The following is a 20,747-nucleotide window of genomic DNA, read 5'->3' on the forward strand; positions in this document are numbered from 1 at the left end:
AGGAACTAGTTATGTGTGTCTTGAGAAGCCAGTGAGAAAGATGTCACCTCATAAAAGAGTGACTGGAGGATACAAAGCTTGCTCAGCACGGCTCTGTAGGAAAGAGCCCGTACTTCTGAGATGCTTCACTGCAGGCTTGAGCCATGCCCCTGCCTTCCTATCCTGCACTTGGAGAGGAAAGGTGTCCAGTGGAGTGAGTCGGCATCTTCTTTTTACTGAGGGTATCTATAAGAGCTCGTACATGCATGTCACAACAGGAATAGAACATCTTATGTAAAATTTCATCATCATCAAAGCAAAGTAGTTGTTACAGTGTAATGTTTTGATCCAGTATGAATTTCAAATATGTACATCGTAACAGCCATGTGAAAGCAATGAATTAAAATATTCGGCTTTTCTAAAATAAGGAATATATGGAGGAATGATTTCTGTCCAAGTATCCAACAAATCAAAAACAGATGGAATAATGGCAAGCAGTCATTGCTTAAATGCATAATGGTTTAGAGAAATTGTGGATAGTTCTTGACATTTAAACTGATTTACTTCCAAAGAAGCTAAACATGAGGTCAGTGGTTTCTTCATTGTAGTGGTTTCTCCTTGCCTGTGTAGCTTCCTATGTCTACTTGACTTCCTATTCACTATTAGTGCAAAGAAGCATTTGTAGTGGATATTTTTGTTCTATTACATTGGTGATTTTTATTAAACCAAGAGCTATCACAATCTTAGGACTTCATGTTTTGGATGAGAAACCACAAATGAGTGTTTCTTTATTTTTGTAACTTCTTGTTCATCGATGTAATCTCTGTGGTCACAACACTTCCTGATCCCACTGTCCAGTATATCATGAGCAGGAGAAGTATATTCAATCCGATATTTATTACTACATGGGAGCCTTTTTCCTCATACAAATATCAGCATCCTTTGTCCAGAGGCTAGGGTGCCATCAGTAAAGGGTTGTGTGTGCAGTAGTCAGTTACCCTATAGGAAGGTGGAGTTTTCTTCTTTGCTTGGGCAGCCTCTCTCAGAGTGTGGTGTCAGTAGAGTCTGTGGTTGGATTAGCAATGAGGGGAGGATTATCCACTTGTGAAAGATGTCGTTCCATGACCTGGGTTCCTCCAGACAGGAACAGAGTGTTCCAGAAAAGCTCAGTGTGATCTCCATATTAGTGTTTCTATGGACTTGATTGCGAATCTTCTTAAAATGTCCACGGTGTCAGAAAACAGCTTTGTTAAAGGAGGCTTCTCACCCTTTTGATATTTGATGTTTTTAAACAATCATAACACATGTACAATTTTACCAACTGATTTTCTTTTTTGTCTTAACAGAAGTCTTAGAGGCTGGCATTAAAGGAACTTCAGAGTCTCTTAAAGGTGTGAAACGAAAAAAGATTGTTGCTGAGAATCACCTGAAAAAAATACCAAAATCCCCCCTGAGGAACCCTCTTCAGACAAAACACAAGCAAAATACAGAAGAGTCACCATTCCGTGTCCTCCCGAGTGCATCAGAGTCTCATAAGAAACACAACTGTGTCCCTGCTAAACAGGGGAGGCAATTTACCAAGCAAAATGGAGAAACGCCAGGGATGACTGCTGAATCCTCAGAATCTGGAGACTCGGTCTCCCCAAAGAAAGCCTCAACTCCTCACCACCGGTCAGAACTGCGGAGATGGAGGTCAGAGGGATCAGACCCAGCCAGGCTCAGTGGCCTTGATGGGCAGCGGGACTCTAGCTCCTCATCTAGTAAAACCAGGACTGACAATAGTGAATGTAGCTCTCCTTGCTGTAGCACCACGCCCCCCTCCTATACAAGTACCGCGTTCGATGTCTTACTGAAAGCAATGGAGCCAGAATTGAGCACCTTGTCACAAAAGGGCTCATCTTGTGCAATTAAGACAGAAAAACTGAGACCAAATAAAACTGTAAGATCCCCTTCTAAATTAAAGAATAGCTCCCTGGATGCCCCAAATGCTACGTCCCCAGAACTGGTTGCCGAGTCGCCGTGTCCTCCATGTACCTCGTACCCAGTACATGTGGCCACCACTCAGAAAAGTGAACAAGTGGCAGCTCAGTGTGTTTCTCACCTGTACAGCTCACATGATCACCTTGTTCCCAAACTTAGCCAACAGAATCAGCAGCTTCCGGGGCATCTGGGCTTAACAGGATCACTGACAAACCTGCACACCCTTGAGAGCACTAAACTTGAGCCGATCTATAATACAGCAATGACATCCACTGTAGGTCTCACTTCTCCCTCCACTAGAACTCAGGTCACTCCTCCACACCAGCAAATGGATTCTGTGTCACCTTTGTCAGTAAGCCCTGCCAGTTCCACACAGTCGCCCCCAGGGCCAATTTACAGCTCAACCCATGTTGCTTCTGTTGTCAGTCAAAGTGTAGAACAAATGTGCAGTCTCCTTCTGCGAGATCAGAAGCCCAAAAAACAAGGCAAATATATCTGTGAGTATTGCAATAGAGCATGTGCAAAACCCAGCGTGCTTTTAAAGCATATCCGCTCCCACACGGGAGAGCGGCCCTACCCCTGTGTGACTTGTGGGTTTTCATTTAAGACTAAAAGTAATCTGTATAAGCACAAGAAATCGCACGCGCACACCATCAAACTGGGTCTTGTCTTACAACCAGAGGCTGGTGGTTTGTTCTTGTCCCAAGAGTGCCCCAAAGCACTTAGTGTCCATTCCGACATTGAAGACAGTGGGGAGAGCGATGAAGAGGGGCCTTCAGATGGAAGACAGAACGACCCAAGTGTCAGGGACCTGCAACCTGTGCGAACAATGAAGACTGTATCAAATCCCGAAGCTTTACCCAAATCAATACCAAGCAATTCCGATCATGTGGTCAGTGGCTTCTCTTCACAGGACAGACCTTCAGAGTCACAAACCCTGACAGAGTTACCGAAGGTTGTGGTCCACCCAGTAAGCATGCCCCCCTTGAAAACTGACAGTCTTCGGGTGGCCAATCCCAAGCCTGAACTTCCTAGTACACAGAACCAGAGGGACCTTCATGTTGCAAGCATACTGTCACATTCAGCCGGTGGGTCAGCCCTAGAGACGGATGAGACGTGCCATCAGAAAGGGGATGTGATTCAGTCAGAAGGGAAGCCAGATTCTCACAGTGGAACAGCACATGCGCAGCTCCAGAGACAGCAGGCCACAGAGGACCCCCAGGAGCAGCAGGGCAAGCTGCTGCTGAGTCCCCGGAGCTTAGGAAGCACAGACTCTGGCTACTTTTCACGGTCCGAGAGTGCCGATCAAGCCGTGAGTCCTCCAACTCCGTTTGCCAGAACTTTTCCCACCATGGACCCAGACCCAGCTAAGAACAGTGGACCCCCAGGGACTCGAATCAGTGCTCCAGCACCTTCTGCTTTGGCCACCGGAGAGAAGTCATCGGTTGTCGCAGGCCAGATGCGCCCACCCTTGGCAACCAAAACTCTGGAGGAAAGGATTTCCAAGCTGATCTCAGACAATGAAGCCTTGGTCGACGATAAGCAACTGGATAGCGTGAAGCCCCGGAGAACCTCACTTTCTAGGCGGGGAAGCATTGACTCCCCCAAATCATACATATTCAAAGATTCCTTCCAGTTTGACCTAAAACCGATGGGACGGAGAACAAGCTCCAGCTCTGATATACCAAAGTCCCCATTCACCCCGACCGAGAAGTCAAAGCAGGTGTTCCTCCTGTCTGTTCCTTCCCTGGACTGCCTGCCTATCACGAGAAGTAACTCCATGCCAACCACGGGCTATTCAGCAATCCCTGCAAATATAATTCCTCCCCCTCCCCCTCTTAGAGGAAGCCAGTCATTTGACGATAAAATTGGCACTTTGTATGATGATGTCTTTGTGTCAGGACCCAACCCATCCATGCCCTCAAGTGGCCATCACCGTCCCTTGGTCAGACAGGCTGCAGTGGAAGACTCCACAGCCAGTGAGAGTCACGTTCCGGGCTCTGGGCAGTCTGTGGATGAGAGCTGTCAAGGTTGCCCTGCCTCCAGTGAGCCTGGACCAGTACAGAGCAAAGCAGTGCAGACCCCTCACCTAGAGAAGAAGAAGTCACATCAAGGACGAGGGACCATGTTTGAGTGTGAAACCTGTCGAAACAGGTATCGGAAACTGGAGAATTTTGAGAATCATAAGAAATTTTACTGTTCAGAGTTACATGGGCCCAAAACAAAGGCAGCTGTGAGAGAGGCGGAGCACAGCCCGGCACCTGGTGGGGCACAACCCCAGGTTCTCCACTACCGAGTTGCTGCTCCCACAGCTGTGTGGGAGCAGACTCCCCAGATAAGGAAAAGGAGAAAGATGAAAAGCGTAGGCGACGATGAGGACCTGCAGCCACGGGAGAGTGGGCAGTCTCCAGAAAGTGCTGACCCTCTTCAGCTGCAGCCAGTCCCAGGGGCTGCTCCCAGTCCATCCAAACATGCCCCTGCCACAGCAGCTGACCAGGCACACAGAGGAGTCCAGCTCCAGAGCTCTCCTGTCCAGCTTGTGGCCCGGGTCCCTGAACGGGCCTTGCCCCTGAAGCAATGCCCCGTGGTTGAACAGCAGCTGAATTCTGCAGCTCAGGACAAGATGGAGGTGAAGAGACAAGGGGGTGGCATCTCTGTCATCCAGCACACCAACTCCCTGAGTAGGCCCAGTTCATTTGACAAGCCGGAGCCCTTGGAAGGGGGCATCACCTTTTCTTTACAGGAGTTAGGCAGAGCTGGGATGCCTGGGGCCCTGAAAGTGATAGGGATGGCCCCAGAGGAAGGCCACCCACCTCAGGATGCCACACATCAGACAGCACTGTCACATGCCCTCAGAGGAGAGCCACGGGAAAGTGCTAGAAAGATTCCAAGTGAGCGGTATGTGTTAGGGCAGCCCTTGAGACTTGTCCGGCAGCACAACATCCAGGTCCCAGAAATTCTGGTCACCGAAGAGCCAGACCGGGATCTGGAAGCCCAGAGTCATGACGAAGAGAAGTCAGAGACGTTCACTTGGCCTCAGCGTAGTGAGACCTTATCAAAGCTGCCGACAGAAAAGCTGCCACCCAAAAAGAAAAGGCTTCGGCTGGCTGAGATAGAGCACTCCTCAACCGAGTCAAGCTTCGAGTCCACTCTGTCCCGGAGTCTCAGCCGAGAAAGCAGCTTGTCCCATGCATCTAGCTTTTCTGCCTCCCTAGACCTAGAAGACATTTCTAAAGTAGAGCTGGCCCCCAAAGTTGACTTTCCAAGCAAAGCAGAGTTTCTTTTGATTCCACTGGGTTCAAACACACTGAGTGTCCCCGGAAGTCACAGGGAAATGAGGCGGGCGGCATCAGAGCAGATCAGTTGCGTGCCCACACTGATGGAGGTCTCTGATTTCAGAAGTAAGTCGTTCGACTGTGGGAGCATTGTTCCTTCCAATGTGGCGCCAGCACTTGTTGTATCACAGCCCTCCTACTCCCCATCTGCTGTTGGGGGCACTGGACATGTGCCCCTTCTAGAACGGAGGCGAGGTCCCCTGATTCGGCAGATATCTTTAAACATAGCTTCAGATAGTCACCTCTCTCCTGGCAATGCAGCACCTCTCCAAACCATTGTTCTTCCTAGTGTGAACACAGTGCCATTTCAGGCTCCAAGGCTCCCCGATATGGCTTCTGCTGACTGCCCTGCACATACTGTGCACCCCCAGACCCTGGCTAAAGATCTTCAGGCAGAAATGTCAAGTTCCAGCTCTACGGACACATTTCCTCCTCAACAACTTTTTGGTGCCCATTTATTAAACAAAACCAACACACCCCTTAGTCACCAAAACATACCACTGCCTATGCCAGTGTCTGCACAGGGCGGCAAATCAGATTCAGCACCCACTGCATGTGTGTCTTCAACAGGGGAGGGTAGCTTTGCTCCCAAGTACCAGCTTCAGTGTCAGGCCTTCACTTCAGGCCAGGGCTGCTCTGCGAGTCCTTTGTGTTCTTCACCTAATCAAGTTCTTCCAGATCAAGCTGGAGCAGATCCTTGCCCAGCCTCAGAAGCTCTGTCAGCCAAAGCAGTCGATCCCGTGTCCAAACCCTGCCCTCTGCTGCCGCTAGAGCTTGGGCTCCCGAGTGAGGAGGTGCTGCAGAAGCAGCTACCCTCCTTTGTGCTGCCTGTGCCCCAAAAGAGGAATGTGCCAGTGGACTGTTTCGCTCCTGTCACATCTCTGCCACAGATCTTAGTGACCCAGGATCTGTCCAACATGCCAATTTGCCAAACTAATCCAAGTCTAGTGCCAGTCAGCGAAGAACAAAATTCCATGCCAAAATCACAGAACTATCTCCAAAATGCATTGCCAACACCAGAGAAGGATCTTGCATGCAAAACTGTTCTCCCAGAGATGGGCCAAAATGCTCCAGTTTCAGATTCCTCGCCGATGGTTCAGAAGGTGTCTGTTGGTAGACTCTCCCCGCAACAAGAATCCTCAGCCTCAAGTAAAAGGATGCTTTCCCCAGCAAATAGTTTAGACATTGCCATGGAAAAGCACCAGAAGCGGGCTAAAGATGACAACGGAGCTGTTTGTAGCACAAATGTAAGACCGCTGGAGCTGCCAAGTTCAAGAGCTAATGAGAGCCATAAACAAAAGAAGCCAGTACTGGTAAGGCAGCTCTGTACTACAGAGCCCCTTGAAGGAGCGGCATTGGAACAGGACGCTTGCTCTGCCTCAGGAAGGAGCAGCAAGAATGCTAATTTGACTCAGGTTTTACCAACTGATAGTCTGTCATCCAGACCCTCTACGTTTGCAGTCACAGACCATGTCAGTGAATTGCAGGAGTTTAAAAACACCAAGTTGTCCACATCACTGACTCCTACAGTGGGAAGTTTCCCCACCCCATCGGAAAGTGCCTGTGTTTTGCCTTTGAAGTCCATAGACAACAACCAGGAAAAGGGGTCACCAGGGGTTAGAAATGAAGAGAACAAGGTTATCCATGGGCAGAGGCAGCATCCAGTCCCTGGTCTTTCATTGGTGAGCAGCTCAGACACTCAACAGTCATCATTCCCCAGCCTCAAGACTGCAACTAGCTTTACATGGTGTTACCTGCTGAGACAGAAGGCATTGCCATTGACTCAGAATGACCAGAAAACTTCAGCCTATACGGGGTGGACAGTGAGTTCCAGTAACCCAAATCCGCTTGGTTTGCCTACAAAAGTTGCTCTTTCTCTTCTTAATTCTAAACAGAAGACTGGAAAGTCACTGTACTGCCAAGCAATAACCACCCATTCCAAATCAGACTTAGTGGTCTATTCAAGCAAGTGGAAAAGCAGCGTAAGCAAGGTACTTGAGATAGAATTTATCTTCAATGGTGTTCGTGCAAATTAGTTTCAACAAGTCTCAACACCTTTAAGTATCTTACTTACAATAAGTATTTGAATTGTGAGTGACAGGTTGTACTATGTGATTATTAGATGGGAGGTGACACTCTCCCCAGCAGTCTCACTGGGAAGAGTCACCTACAATTCTGGCAGTGATTCTGTGTAAATATTTTGCAAGCACTGACTTGTGCCGGGCACTGATTGTTGGTTTGTTCCTGCTGTTCCCTTCAGCTGACCCTGCTCGGGAGGCTAGCGCTCTGATTTTTCTCTTCACTCAGGATTATTAGTTGAGAGAAGATTATGGCTACAGTCTCTCAAGGCTAATTTAGGAAAGCCAAGATGTAGATTTCCAGAGGTATTCTGCTGTGTACTGTACAAAGAATCAGTAACATTTGTCCTGTGCCTCCTGCAGACTGGTCTGTTCTTGCCATGCCCATTGTAATATTCTGAATGACCCTCGGAGAGCCACTGGTTACTGACAAAAAGGTGCATGAAAGCTCATTCCCTTAGTAGCTGATTTGGTCAAGATTTGTGGGATAATTTAAGGTCATGACATTGTAATTTGTGGAATTCTCTTTAGATTTGTTGGCTTTATAAACTAGGGAAATCATTTAGACAAATAAATAAGGGCATTATTTTAGGCTCTGTTCATTCAGAATTATTGATTAGCTTTTTGACATCTGCAGGTTCACAAGCACATAGTTATGATCCAGAGGCATTTATGAATCTAACCACATGAAATACTGTGGGGCTAGCATTACAGTGGGGGTCTGCAGGTTCTAACATGGCTGTTCTGTGGAGTTTTGGGTAGAGGAAGGCAGTCCACGGTGGTAGCCAGCAGAGTCAGTGATGATAACAGCAATAACAGATATTTTAGATAAATGAATCTTCTTTAAAATAGTAGATCTTTAAAACTTGTGAAAATAAGAAAAATTGGGTTTAATTAAGAAGACTACAAGGACTCTCGCAGGGACAGGAGGTTTTATAAGGAGTTAGAAGTTGGCAACACAGTGATATGGTGGTGGAGAACCTGTGTCAGGGAAGAAAAGGGCATCCAACGACATGGGAGTTTTGTTATTTCTAACTTCCCAGACCCCAGGACCCCTAAATTAGAATGTTGGATGGGCCATGCCTCCTCATGAGACCATAAGGAGATGTTGGTTTATATCCCTAATTTTCCTATAAACATGGGTCTCCCAGGCTGCAAATGTAACTCAGTGTTGAGCATGTGTAGGGTCTTCCCTTCCATCCCCAGAACCCAAGGAGAAAGTTAAAAAGCCTTAAGTACTGAGTGCAAGTACCAGGTGCTGTGGAAGAAGCCCTGGCAGTACTGAGTACTGGTGCTGTGTACTCAGCTTCAGCAATCAGAAGAGGGCTGCAGGTGGAAGTCTGTCCAGGGGTCTGTCAGCATGCAAGAATGACTGAGACTGCTCAGAGGGAGGAGAATGGAGAGAGGATGGAGGAGTCTACTTGGGAAACAGAAAGAAATTCTTCCTGGAAGGAGGAGAGCCCCAGGGAAAAAAAAAAATAGTAGCAAGCACAACTCAGAAGGTCGTGGTTCAGGAGTTGTTAAGATTCATGCTGTCATGTAAAAATGAGGTGAGAGTCTCTACTCTACTCATTTTGTCACTGGAGACTTGAGTCCATGAACAAGTGGCTTAGGAGGATGGGATACCTAGCAGACTGTTGTCTATAACCCATATGGGAATAAATCCATGACTCAAAATGGAAAGGAGCAGGAAGACAGTCTACTGTGAAAACAGATGCAGGGGATCTGCCATATACATATGATGCGGTGGAGTGGGCGAGCACACGGGGACCACTCAAGTGCTGATTTGAGACCTTTAACTCCCAAGTAGAAGCCAGATCTGATGGTAGCAAAGTGAACGAGAGATCCAGGGAGTGAGGACTGCGGCATGCTCTTGGAATAAGAGCTTGCTGAACATCCGTCGGTTCTAGGTTCCATCTCTTAAATGCTGCCCATGCCCCCAAAAAAGGTAACATGAATTTGACTTTTTTGGAAAGGAGGTAAGAAGGCCATTGTTAGGTAGTGAAGTCTGCGCCAGGAGTGTGTGTTCTATGTGGGGAATCTGGTCGGCTTGCCTCCTAGGGACTGAGAGGGAGCAGGTGGGCTGGTCAGAAATCAACCATCCTCCCTTCTGTTGAACTGGCCAGCAGCCTTTGCTTACCATGACTGGACTCCCATCCTTTTCCAGTGGACACAGCCACTCTGTCCATGGTGCTCATTCTCTGGTCTCGGGAAGTCACTTCAGTCTGGTTGTAGGAAAGGAGCTCTTCCTTTGCCCCATGTGGAGACACTAGGAGGAGCTGTAGCCTTGGCTGTTAACACTTGGCTTTGACAAAGTGGACAGCCCTATAAAGTCTTGAACACATCTATAAGGCAATATTCACTCTAAGATTGCTATGTATGCTTTCTTGTTCTGCTATATGTTACCTTTTCCCAAAGATTTTATCATTTTCAGCCCAAACTCTCAGTTTGACTTGACCTAACTTTTTATGCTAGCCAATATTTGAGTTTTGAAAACTACTCCAGAGAGAGAAACTAAGTTCTGCTTCAGAGTAATGGGGGAGGGACAAGCTGGGGCTTCTGCTTCACCTTGGTGGCTCTCCCAAGTTGAAGGGGCTTTGGCGGTGTCTTTGAGGGACCTGAAACTGTATTGTTTTTTCTTCAATGAAATAACTCTTTAAGAAATAGAGATAAACTACAGCACAGTTGGCCAGGAAAACATAAAGACTGCTGAGTCTGATAAAGAGGGATTTCTGTTAAGTCCCTGGACTCCCAGGAAAGGTAGCTCACTTGAGGCATAAGGTGGGAGACTGGAGGAAAGAGAGCAGATGGTCTTGACCTTGCTACTTCTGTGGGCTCCATTTCATTGTGCTAAGCACTTGTCTGTACTTTGTTATGTTAGTTGCTAGTGAAACATCATAATGTTTATGTGTCCAGTTTAATGAAATTAGTTTCTCTTTTTGTTTTTCCTTTCAGAGAGCATTAGGTAATCAAAAGGCCACAGTAGTTGAATTCAGCAATAAAGATGACTCTGAAATTAACAGTGAACAAGATAAAGAAAATTCCTTAATCAAAAGTGAACCAAGAAGAATTAAAATATTTGACGGAGGGCAAGTACATGCTTTATCCTTAAATGTACTGTTAACCTCACCTTTTAAGTGTACATTTGCTGTCACATGAATGCAGACCTGCCAGTGATGCTTTTATTTAAAGGGTTTTTGTTTTTGTTTTTGTTTTTATGCTAAGAGAATCTTTCCAACAATATGTATTAGCATTGTGTTAGATAATTCTATTTTGATGGAGGAAATGATGACTAGGGAAAACTGTGGATCCTGCAGGCCTTTGAGACTAGCTTGAGAGTAAGGCCAGCTTCCACAGGCATGTGCACGGGGAGTGGCTGGAAAGTTCTCTAAGTGGGGTGTGCTTTCTGCCTTTTGCTATCCTTCTGTTTTGGTACAAGAATAATAAGCTATAGGAGCCAGTGTTCAGGATTATGAGAAAAACAAGCTACAAGAGCCGAGGTCGGGCAAGGCTTGGAAGTAGCTCAGACTTTACAGTCAATGTGATTGAATTTAGCAACGGAAAGCCTTTCCAACTGGTATCTTAAAATGGTGGAAATATTTAAGAATTAAACTTCCCATTGAATGACTCTGAGTAGAATTAGCTGTCATAGCTTTAGGCATGTTGCAGAAACTAGGAATCTTCTCTTTCTTAAATGTGCATAAAACCATTGGAGATTTGTGTATAAAGGTTGTGCTTTATTTTTTTAGGTTGAATTTTAATCAGTATTTTCTCAAAGACATAGTGCCCAATTTCCCTGTTCTTTTTTCTTCTTTTTCTTCTTCTTCTTTAAATTAGATACAAGTCAAATGAGGATTATGTATATGTCCGAGGCAGGGGAAGAGGAAAGTACATTTGTGAAGAATGTGGAATACGTTGTAAGAAACCTAGTATGTTAAAGAAGCACATCCGAACCCACACAGATGTTCGCCCCTACCACTGCACTTACTGCAACTTCTCCTTCAAGACAAAAGGTATGAGATGTGCATTGCTGTGGTCCTCCTGTATGCCTTTACATGGGAGAGCCAGTGCTATGTAGTCGGAGGATAAGCCGCTGCCACAGGCTAAATTACATCTTTCAGCATTAGAGTATGTGTTCTTTATGTTTCTAGACCCTTTAAGGAAAATGCTTTTAATTACAGGTTTTAGAAAATACAGAAATAAAAGTAACATTTTAAAGGGATTAACTGTTTCTTTTGATATTTTACTCCCCAAATCATAGTTCCATAACAATAGCTAGTGTGTTTTCAAAATAAGTACTTTGGAATTGAAGAAGAGAAAGAAATTTTTTGTGATCACAAGTAAATTCATTAGAGCTCAAAAAGATTCGAGACAGAATTTTTTTTTTTTTGGTTTTTCGAGACAGGGTTTCTCTGTATAGCTCTGGCTGTCCTGGAACTCACTTGGTAGACCAGGCTGGCCTCGAACTCAGAAATCGGCCTGCCTCTGCCTCCCGAGTGCTGGGATTAAAGGCCTGCGCCACCAGGCCCGGCTCGAGACAGATTTTTAAATAACAATCAAAATAAATTTTATAGTCACCCATTTTACTATCTTATTTTAGCCACAAATAGCCACCTTTTATGATAAAGTTTAACCTAATTATATTAAATTATATTAAATTTTAAATTTAAATTTTTTAAACATTTCTACTACTAAATGTTGTTAATGGGCTTTCAGAATTAGTCATTAAAATTATATTTAGCATGCTTCTGCTTTATGTTTATTTAAACTCCAAGCCCTTATGATGAAACAATTTTACCTTTTATGGGTTTCCTGTTATGCATAATGGATACAGTAGTATAAAGCATTTGCTTCTTGTTCACAGGTCCTTATGTAACAAGTCATTAAAGATGGTGGCTTTGTATACTATCCTTTATGAAGTAGGACTTTCTTTAGCAAAGCAATCTATTCCGGGGGATACCTCACTTAAATGACAGTGTCTATTTAAAAAATGATCATTTTATTGAAACTGTGTTCCTTTTGAGTTCACAATTGTCTTTTTAGTTGTGCTGGTCATCTTTATCGTTCTCTGGTAAAGACTAATCATTTCTGTAGCCAATTTTGCTGCATTTCTGGCTCAGATTTATTGGCATTTAAAGAAAGTTACACCTGTCACAACTGAATGCTTTTCCATGAGCTCAGACATCAGTGGTATCTGGGAAAGGATCACAGAAATAAAGTCTGCTTCAGAAAGCTTTGAGCACTGCTACAGAGGTTCAGGCAAGCCCTGGGGGGGAGAGGAGTCCACAGTTCTGGGCTCTTTGCTAGGTAGGTAGGCCCTCCTTCCCCTCAAGGTGGGCCAAGGAGCAAGTGGTCAGCCTGAGTCCTCAGTATTGCCTCAAAATGGAGTCTTGTAACTGATGGCTGCTGTGTCATTGGTGTGGCACTGTGATTTGGGAAGGATCTGTTACCTTGGGACGTGAGAACAGGACATGTTTAAAAAGCTAATGTAGTGAGAAAGCATTGCCACATATATAACCATTTACAGAGAAGATTGGTGTGTGACATGAAATGAGTATATCCTACACATGTAGATGCATAGTTTTCTTTTCATTACGTAAGGAATTGATAGTAATAGATTATGATGTAATATATATATTAAAGACTTAAATTCCCAAATTCACTCAGGCACAGTTGTAGATTAGTTTCTTCGCACAGACTTTGCTCTAAGGACCCAAAGCTTGTGAAAGTGAACTCCGTGAGCCTTTAATTTATCTAAGCATGCTGGTACTTATATGAAAACGTATTGACTTACAAATGGAGACCAAGGCCACTGCAAGAAGGCTTTTAACCGTTTGTTTATTTATTTATTTACATTTTAGTGTGAAAACTTTGAAGCTCTTATAGGAAGTAGAGATTTAGATAACAAATTTCTGTATATCTTAATGACTCTTAACATTCTGCCTTAGTTTTCAGTGTGATATAAATGTCAGCCACAGGCAGGCCAGTTAAGCCCTGTGTTATCTGTTGGATCCACCTGGCTGCAGTCAGCAGTGATGCTCTTAGCAGTGATGCTCTTAGCAGTGATGCCTCTTAGTGACCCTAAGCTTCAGGAGCATCTTAGACTCGGACTTCTTACGCACTTGACTTTGGGGTGCTGTGTGGTTGTTTGACAAGAATATACCGGGTATTGGCAGACTTGGCATATGCAGTTGTGACCAACTTCTCAAACCACACATTTATCAAGGAATTGAAGTTGTGTGAATCCAACAGATTTGCATGGCTTTCTAGTACAAGCCCAACATTTGGAACAAAGAGTCCAACATTTTTAGCATTTCTGGTTTGTTCCTGCCCCCCAGATTCAATATTTAAATGTTGTGCCATGTTTACTCTTGTTGACAGTGTTTTGGGGTATAGCATCATCCACTCAGGATGACTGGGGTCCTTGGGAGAGTCTGAGCAGCTCCGTGACATCCTTGGTCACTCCAGGCAGTGTGCCCTGTGAACCTGTGATATTCACAGAGAGGGCCATACCAGCTGACATAGCAGACAGCCTACAGTTCTCCAGACACATTTGCTTAGCATGTGAAGGGAAAGTGCTGGGCTTGTCAGCTACTCTGGGCCATAGACAGTGCTGTTTATGATGCTAAAGAGCAACCCAGAATAGTCATCAAACGTTTAAACTTTAGAACCGTAGATGCCCAGGTGCCAGGAATGAAGGAGAAACTAAAAACTAGCAAGGTAGGGGATCATTCAAACATCATAGGGGAGCCAAGGCAATACTCATGCCAATGGGTCTGGATGGCAGCGCCTGCCAGGTGCTCCTGAGGTACGCCTGCTTGACTGTCCTTTCCAGTGACGTTGGGCCATATAGGAAATAAGCATTTGAAATTAATGAAATGGTTACGGTTTCAGGCAGAAAACTTAAAAGAGATGCTTCTATAACTTGGAATCCTTAGAACGCTATTACTGAAGATGGACTAAAAATTAAAATGAGAATACATAAAGGAAAGTTATCTACTGTGAGAGCAAGCCAGCAACACAATTAATGGATTGCTTACATGCCGGTAACTGCAGGTCAGACGCACTCTGAAAGAGACACAGAGTAGGCATGCGCTTAGGAAATAAGAACTGGAGAATATGCACCCAATGGGAAAAAGTAGCTACCATCAAAACAGACAAGACAGATTTGAAAACAGAATGCCATTGCCAGTTAATACAAAGGTCATTGCAACTTCCTATAAATACCAGTGATTTTTATATACAGTTTTAGTTGTTGGAATTGTCTAACCATAGTCAGTAGAGCTGTTTCTTTGAAGAATAGAATTTTCCAGAGCTGACGAATAAAATAGCCGAGCACCACTCCAGAAGTTTAATAGACACTCTTTCCCCTCAAGGAAACCTGACAAAACACATGAAGTCCAAGGCTCACAGTAAGAAGTGTGTGGATTTAGGCGTCTCAGTGGGCTTGATAGACGAGCAGGACACAGAAGAATCAGGTAAGCCCCGCTCCATGCTCCCATCCGTGCTCCCAGTGATTTTTGCTTCATACTGTTTATTTTACCTACACACTCTTCTACCCAGCCCGCTTCATTCTGTCAGTTCCTCTTGCAGTGTTTTATTTTTTAAGTATATTTATCCTATAGATTCCTGATCAGTGTTTTTGTCTAACTGCTTCTCTTACCCTACTGGGGAATAGTTCAGCATACATAACTCAAATGTGTAATTCACCTTCTCAAAGTATGTGCCTGGTCACACTGGACTTTGGCCAACATTTTGGACTGGTTTCCATTTGCCACTATAAACTGCAAATCACCCGAGAATCCTCAAAATACTGCCTTATTCCTTGCTCTTCTCTCTTTCATTGCCACCCAGGCTCACACTTGTATGTCCTGTGGTGAGGACCCTGTCCCCTGGTTAGCACCCTCCCCTCCCTCCTCATCCCTACCCCATCCTGCACTGTTGATATCACTGCGGTAAGATGTAACAGAGCCCACTGCTGTCCTGAAACTCCATCTGACCCTATCTGATCCCTTGCATGGCTCTCGCCAGAAGCGTTTTCCTTCTCTGACCTCCCAGATCTTAAGGGTTTCCTCAGGAAGTCCTTGACCTGTCTTCATTGGTGTGTGATTGTTCCATGTCTCTCTCTCCCTGCTGAGCTCCTGCATGAGTGGAACCCACTGTCTAGCTGTCACCTTCTCTGAGACACTTAGTGAATCGCCCCTGGTGTTGGCAAAGGCTAGGACTGCAACTGGGCGGTGGAGTGCCTGCCTGGTATGCTGTGGGGCTGGGGTCAGTTGCTAAGCCCAATGTCTCCCTAGTGAAGAGAACAAGAAAGGGTACAATGAGCATTTGAGGATAAAATATTTTACTTGTTAAAAACGCTTATTGTGTTGAAAAATACTTGTTTTCTTTTTTCCCTTAATACTGTTAACAAATGTAGATAATTATTTATGACCAGTTTAGAGGAAAATACAGTCTTTTACTGTATTATGACTAATCAGAGTATAGAAGTATATTTTTGTAGATTTTCTGTTTTTAAACTCAAGAATTTATCAACTCATTTAATACAACTTTTCAACCAGTAATCCACTCAGTGAATCATCCTGAATTAATTTCTAAATGTGTATGAACAGTGAGCTAGTCTCAGGTAGTAAGAACTACTCCGATGTAAAGAGCTAGGGCAAGTATGTACGGATTGGAGAAGGTATGTAGTACCACTGACTGGCTAAGGTGCCGAGTAAAGGCTGAACAAGCCAGGCTGCCACTGTGCACACAGCCATGTGCACTTGGAGGAGAGCCTTGGGAAAGTGGGCTACATGTTCAGATTACAGAGAATTCCCAGGGGAAGCTGGCACTCACATCCTAAGTCTGCGAGAAGCCCAGTTCTGTGGATCGCGCATTACCAGGTGGACTGGCTTGCCGGCCCACTCACACGTCTCTCCATTTCCTTTTGTATCTTTCCTTTACTTCCAAAGTTCCCCTTAGGTTCTACACAAACGTTTGTAGCCTGGTTCCCTGTTACAGTAAAACAAGCCTCTTTTACCTGTTGGCCCTTCTCTGTTTATGCTCTTAGATTGCTATATTCATGGGAAGTGTGCTGAATTCTGTCTGTTTCCTTCAGATAGTGAAGCACAGTGTGCAGGTGCTAACTCCAGAGTGTGTGTCATATGTGAGTCCTCCAAGGTTCCATCACTGTGCCCGCAAGATATAGCCCAGTCTCTTGCTTTATTAGAGGCTTACAGTGCAGGTATAAATACAGGAGGCAGTTGTAAACAGTTGGTCTTGATTTTTCTATTATTATCTTTTTTGTTATTTAAAAATATTATTAAATAATACATGCTCATGCCTGAGAGGGCGATTAAAAACTTTTAAATGCTCTGTGCTCATGGCTAAAGTGGATTGGATCTCCTCACAGCCACCTCATCCTCTGCATGCAGTCAGTGGGGCTTTGGGAAGCCCTGCATTCTCCTCAGGTTCATTCCAGCCTCTCTCCACTCCCCATCACAGACAACAGGCTTTCCTTCCATTCATCTAATATGTACATGATACTCCTGAGATGCAGTTTTCTTCTTGTTGGTGTTTTTAATGTGGAGGGAAAATAGTACTTTATATGCAGATACATAGCATAGTATCTATTCTTACAATATTATTTCCCAGAAAGGACCTGCTACCCACTAGCCTCTTTAACATATCATTGTCTGGATTTACATGTTGGCCCAATTGCACTGATAATAGTTGTATGTTCTTCTCTTCTCTTCTCTTCTCTTCTCTTCTCTTCTCTTCTCTTCTCTTCTCTTCTCTTCTCTTCTCTTCTCTCTTCTCTCTTTTCTTCTTATCTTTTTCTCTGCCACCTCTTCCTCTTTCTCCTCCTCTTCTTTTTCTTCTTTTTTCTCTTTTTTAAAAACAGGTTTTTATTTGTTTTTTGGTTTTGGTTTTGTTTGTTTTTGTTTTGTTTTGTTTTGTGTGAGGCCTGGCTGTCCTGGAACTCACTCTGTAGACCATGCTGGCTTTGAACTCAGAGATCCACTTGATTCTGCCTTTCAAGTACCACCACTTCCTGGCTAATTGTGTTTCTTAATGATTGATGCTTGGTCTCATTATTTTTTCTACAGAACTTTCACTCTAAGATAATGATAGTGACAGGAGGGATCTGTATTGTATAGGTGCAGGTTAGGTATGGTGTATGGACACGTGTGTGCATTTGTGGCAGAGGAGAAGAGGAAGTAGGGTATGCTATTCTGTCGCTCCCCACCCTCTTCCCTTGGGTCGGGGTCTCACTGAACCTGGAGCTACACCCGCATCCAACAAGGCCTAGCCATCTTCGTGTCTCCAGCCCACTCTCCTGGTGACATAAGGCTTAGAGGTGCATGCATGCCTGAGTGTCCTAGTTAGATTTATGTTGCTGTGATAAAATACTGACCGAAAGCAACTTGGGGACAAAATAGTTTATTTCAGATTTATAGCTTCCAGTCTATCATAAAACTCAAGGCAAGAGTTCAAGAGAGCAACCTGGAGGGTGGGACTGAAGCAGGGACTGTAGAGGAATGTTACTGTCTTGCTCCCCATGGCTTGTTCAGCCTGTTTTCTTACACAACATTGAGCCACTTGCCCGAGGTGGCAGCACCCACAGTGGCTGAACTCTCCCACATCAATCATTAATCAAGAAAATGCCCCCAGGATTGCCTATAACCTAATCTGATGGAAGTATTTTCTCAGGATTGAGGTTCCATATTCCCAGACGACCCTAGCTTGTGTCAAGGTTGCAAGAAAACTAATCCCACTTGGCTCTTTTATATGGGGTCTGAACATAGATCCATGTTTGTGTAGGTAGCTGTCTGCCCTACTAAGAAATCCCTTTGACTTCTAGGTTGAGATTTTGCTTATCAGGTTTCTAAATGTTTGGCAAGCAGGACTCAGAAACCTTCAATGTCGCCCTGTTTGTCTGGAGATTGTGCCAATTGTTAGCCTCCCAGTGGCCTAGAATATGCTGGATATTCTTTTCCTGGCTGCTTCCTCCATCTCTCTAGCCTCTGCATGTCCCCAGGGCTGAGACCTCTGACCTTCCTGTCCTGTCATTGCTCAGTCCACAGGTCCCCTCCCCAGTCTTCTGCCATCTCTACTTGGCTATCAGGTAGATCCGACTCAGGTGTAGTGCACCCATACTTTCAGGTTACCCTTTCCCTGAGAGGCGCACTTCCTCCCTGTCTTCCCTCAGCTCTTCCACCACAGAGCTTGAAGTTGTCTTGATTTCCATCTTTCCCTCCATTTCACCTCTATTATATCAATAAAATGGGGCAGGAGAGGTAACTCAGCAGTTACAAGCACTTGCTACTCTTCTAGAGGACAGAAGTTTTGTTCCTAGCACCCACATTTGGTGGCCCACAACTGCCATCAACTTACAGGCGAGCTGCCTGACGTGGGTGATGCAAACTGAAGTCTGAGCTCTGCAAGAGCAGCACATGCTCTCCAGCCCATATGTAGTTCTCACTGAAGGCTCTCTCTACACTTATTCCCGCTTAACTTCACTGGCTTCGCTGGTTCCAAGGTAGTATCTTCAGGCTCTACAGCTGCTTTCTCAGAGCAGCAGCACTGTCCCAGATGTCAGGTGATGGTTTTTCTTATACACATTCTCCTCTGACAGAATGTGTTCAGTGAAGGTCAAAGAAGCCCGGGGTGAGGTGGGGCACAGATCCTTGAGCTTCCTGATTCTCTAGCAGCCCCTAGCAGAAGTGAGCTTTGTAGCTTTCCCCTCCCCTCCTCTAGCACAGGAATTTATGATGTCATTTTTCAGTGGAGCTGACTCAAAGATGGGGAATCAAGCAGAGCTGAATATACATTTTTGTACACAGCCATTATAATTTGGACATTTGCATTTAGAAGTTGTTCCCACTTAGCTTTAAAATTAGCAATGTATAATGTATAATTATGGTATATGTTCCTGAAAAGTTGGATCTTTTCAACTTCGTACTGCACATTACCATATTCTTGCCATATAAAATTATGCAGCCTCAGGAATCTTGCCCTTGTGTTTTGAGGATTTTAAGGAATATGTCTTCGTTTGTACCTTTGTGTCAAAAATGGTGCCACTAGCAATTTGCTTTTCAGCCTTTGATCCAAAGAATGTTTTCATCAACAGAGTGTTAGACTTCAGCACAAGGAATGTTAATGTGTGCCCTCAGTGGCCAGCCCAGGGACAGCAGCCTCAAAGGGCTACTGCAGGGAGAAGTAAGCTTTGCAGTGGAATTTTAAGTACTGACCTATATACATGAGATAATGGTTCAGACCACAGGCTTACAAGCCTGTGTCATGTTTACCCTTAGAAACACTGAGTGAATTTTATAAAAGTACTCGCAACACTTTCCTTCTAAATGAGGCCAGTAGACTGTCAGCACCAGAATTCTCACACAAACATCGATTGCTTTTAAGTTTCTTTGTAGAATAGGAAATCATAATGGCCTTTTAGACATATACTTAATGCAGTGTTGATGGTAATTACTTACAAACAACAGAGCAAGGGTGGCCTTCTGGTTTATGTCTAAAGCTAACAGGTCTGCAGTTTTGGCCCACTGTGTTCGCATAGGTTGCTTTCATACTTTAAATAGAAGCATTATTCACAAGCTTTACAGAAATGTTTCCCTGGCTGCTGCTGTTTGGCTTCCAACCTAGTACTTCCAAAGTGGGAGAAAAATAAAACCAGACTAGTTATGACAGACTAGTTATGACAGAAGAGCTGGGGAGGGGACCTTGTCTCCTGGGCTGCTGCTGTCTTTGTGGCTCCAGCTCATCCAGCAGGTGTCACTGTCTGGCAGCAGTGGGGGCAGATTATGGCTCATCCAGGCAGCCTTGGGAAGAAGGTCATTTCCCAAAGAAACTCTCAGGGAAGCCTTTGTTATAAGCTTTTGTGAGCATTCATTCATTTTGGAGGGGAAAAAAATGCTATATTAAAAGATTCCCTTTTCCTTCTTGGGTTAAATTGTATATACAAAAAAGAAATAACTTGTAATCTAAAAATTGTGTTGTGTGTTAGAAACATTTACAGTGAATGGGGATTGTGTCTGGAGGAACAAATTGCATGGAGCTTTTAAGAGCCATTTATTTACAAATTTGTCAAGCAAATGTGGATGTCTTCTCTATAGCCTCTAATGGCTACTGTGGAGAAGCCAGAGCATTTATCTTCCTGGGGTATTAGCCTATGTTGTACACACCAAAAATACTAATAGCTGCAATATGATAATAAGAAAGCAGTGTATCCTATTGGAATGGTGAGGAGAGTCTAGGGTTCATATGCTGGCTTGGATGCTTTCTAGCCACCTAAGCCCCCTAACTTCCTTTGTAAGGTATGTTATCTATTAACTGTTATATCATGGTTTTTTTTTTTTTTTTTTTTTTTTTT

At 44.5% G+C, this 20,747-nt stretch overlaps 1 protein-coding gene across 2 annotated transcripts in view; it reads left to right on the forward strand.

Annotated features, from left to right (window-relative positions):
- The window catches only part of Hivep1 (human immunodeficiency virus type I enhancer binding protein 1), a 121,022-nt gene that overhangs the window by 91,529 nt on the left and 8,746 nt on the right, over positions 1–20,747 (forward strand). For both annotated transcript variants that reach the window (XM_021215346.2, XM_029547338.1), the window contains exons 4-7: positions 1,326–7,285; positions 10,328–10,461; positions 11,210–11,385; positions 14,749–14,850. In XM_021215346.2, the coding sequence (XP_021071005.1) occupies positions 1,326–7,285; positions 10,328–10,461; positions 11,210–11,385; positions 14,749–14,850 (6,372 nt within the window). The remainder of the gene's footprint in view (positions 1–1,325; positions 7,286–10,327; positions 10,462–11,209; positions 11,386–14,748; positions 14,851–20,747) is intronic.

This window comes from Mus pahari, chromosome 16, assembly GCF_900095145.1.
Source record: "Mus pahari chromosome 16, PAHARI_EIJ_v1.1, whole genome shotgun sequence".
Classification (NCBI taxonomy): domain Eukaryota; kingdom Metazoa; phylum Chordata; class Mammalia; order Rodentia; family Muridae; genus Mus; species Mus pahari.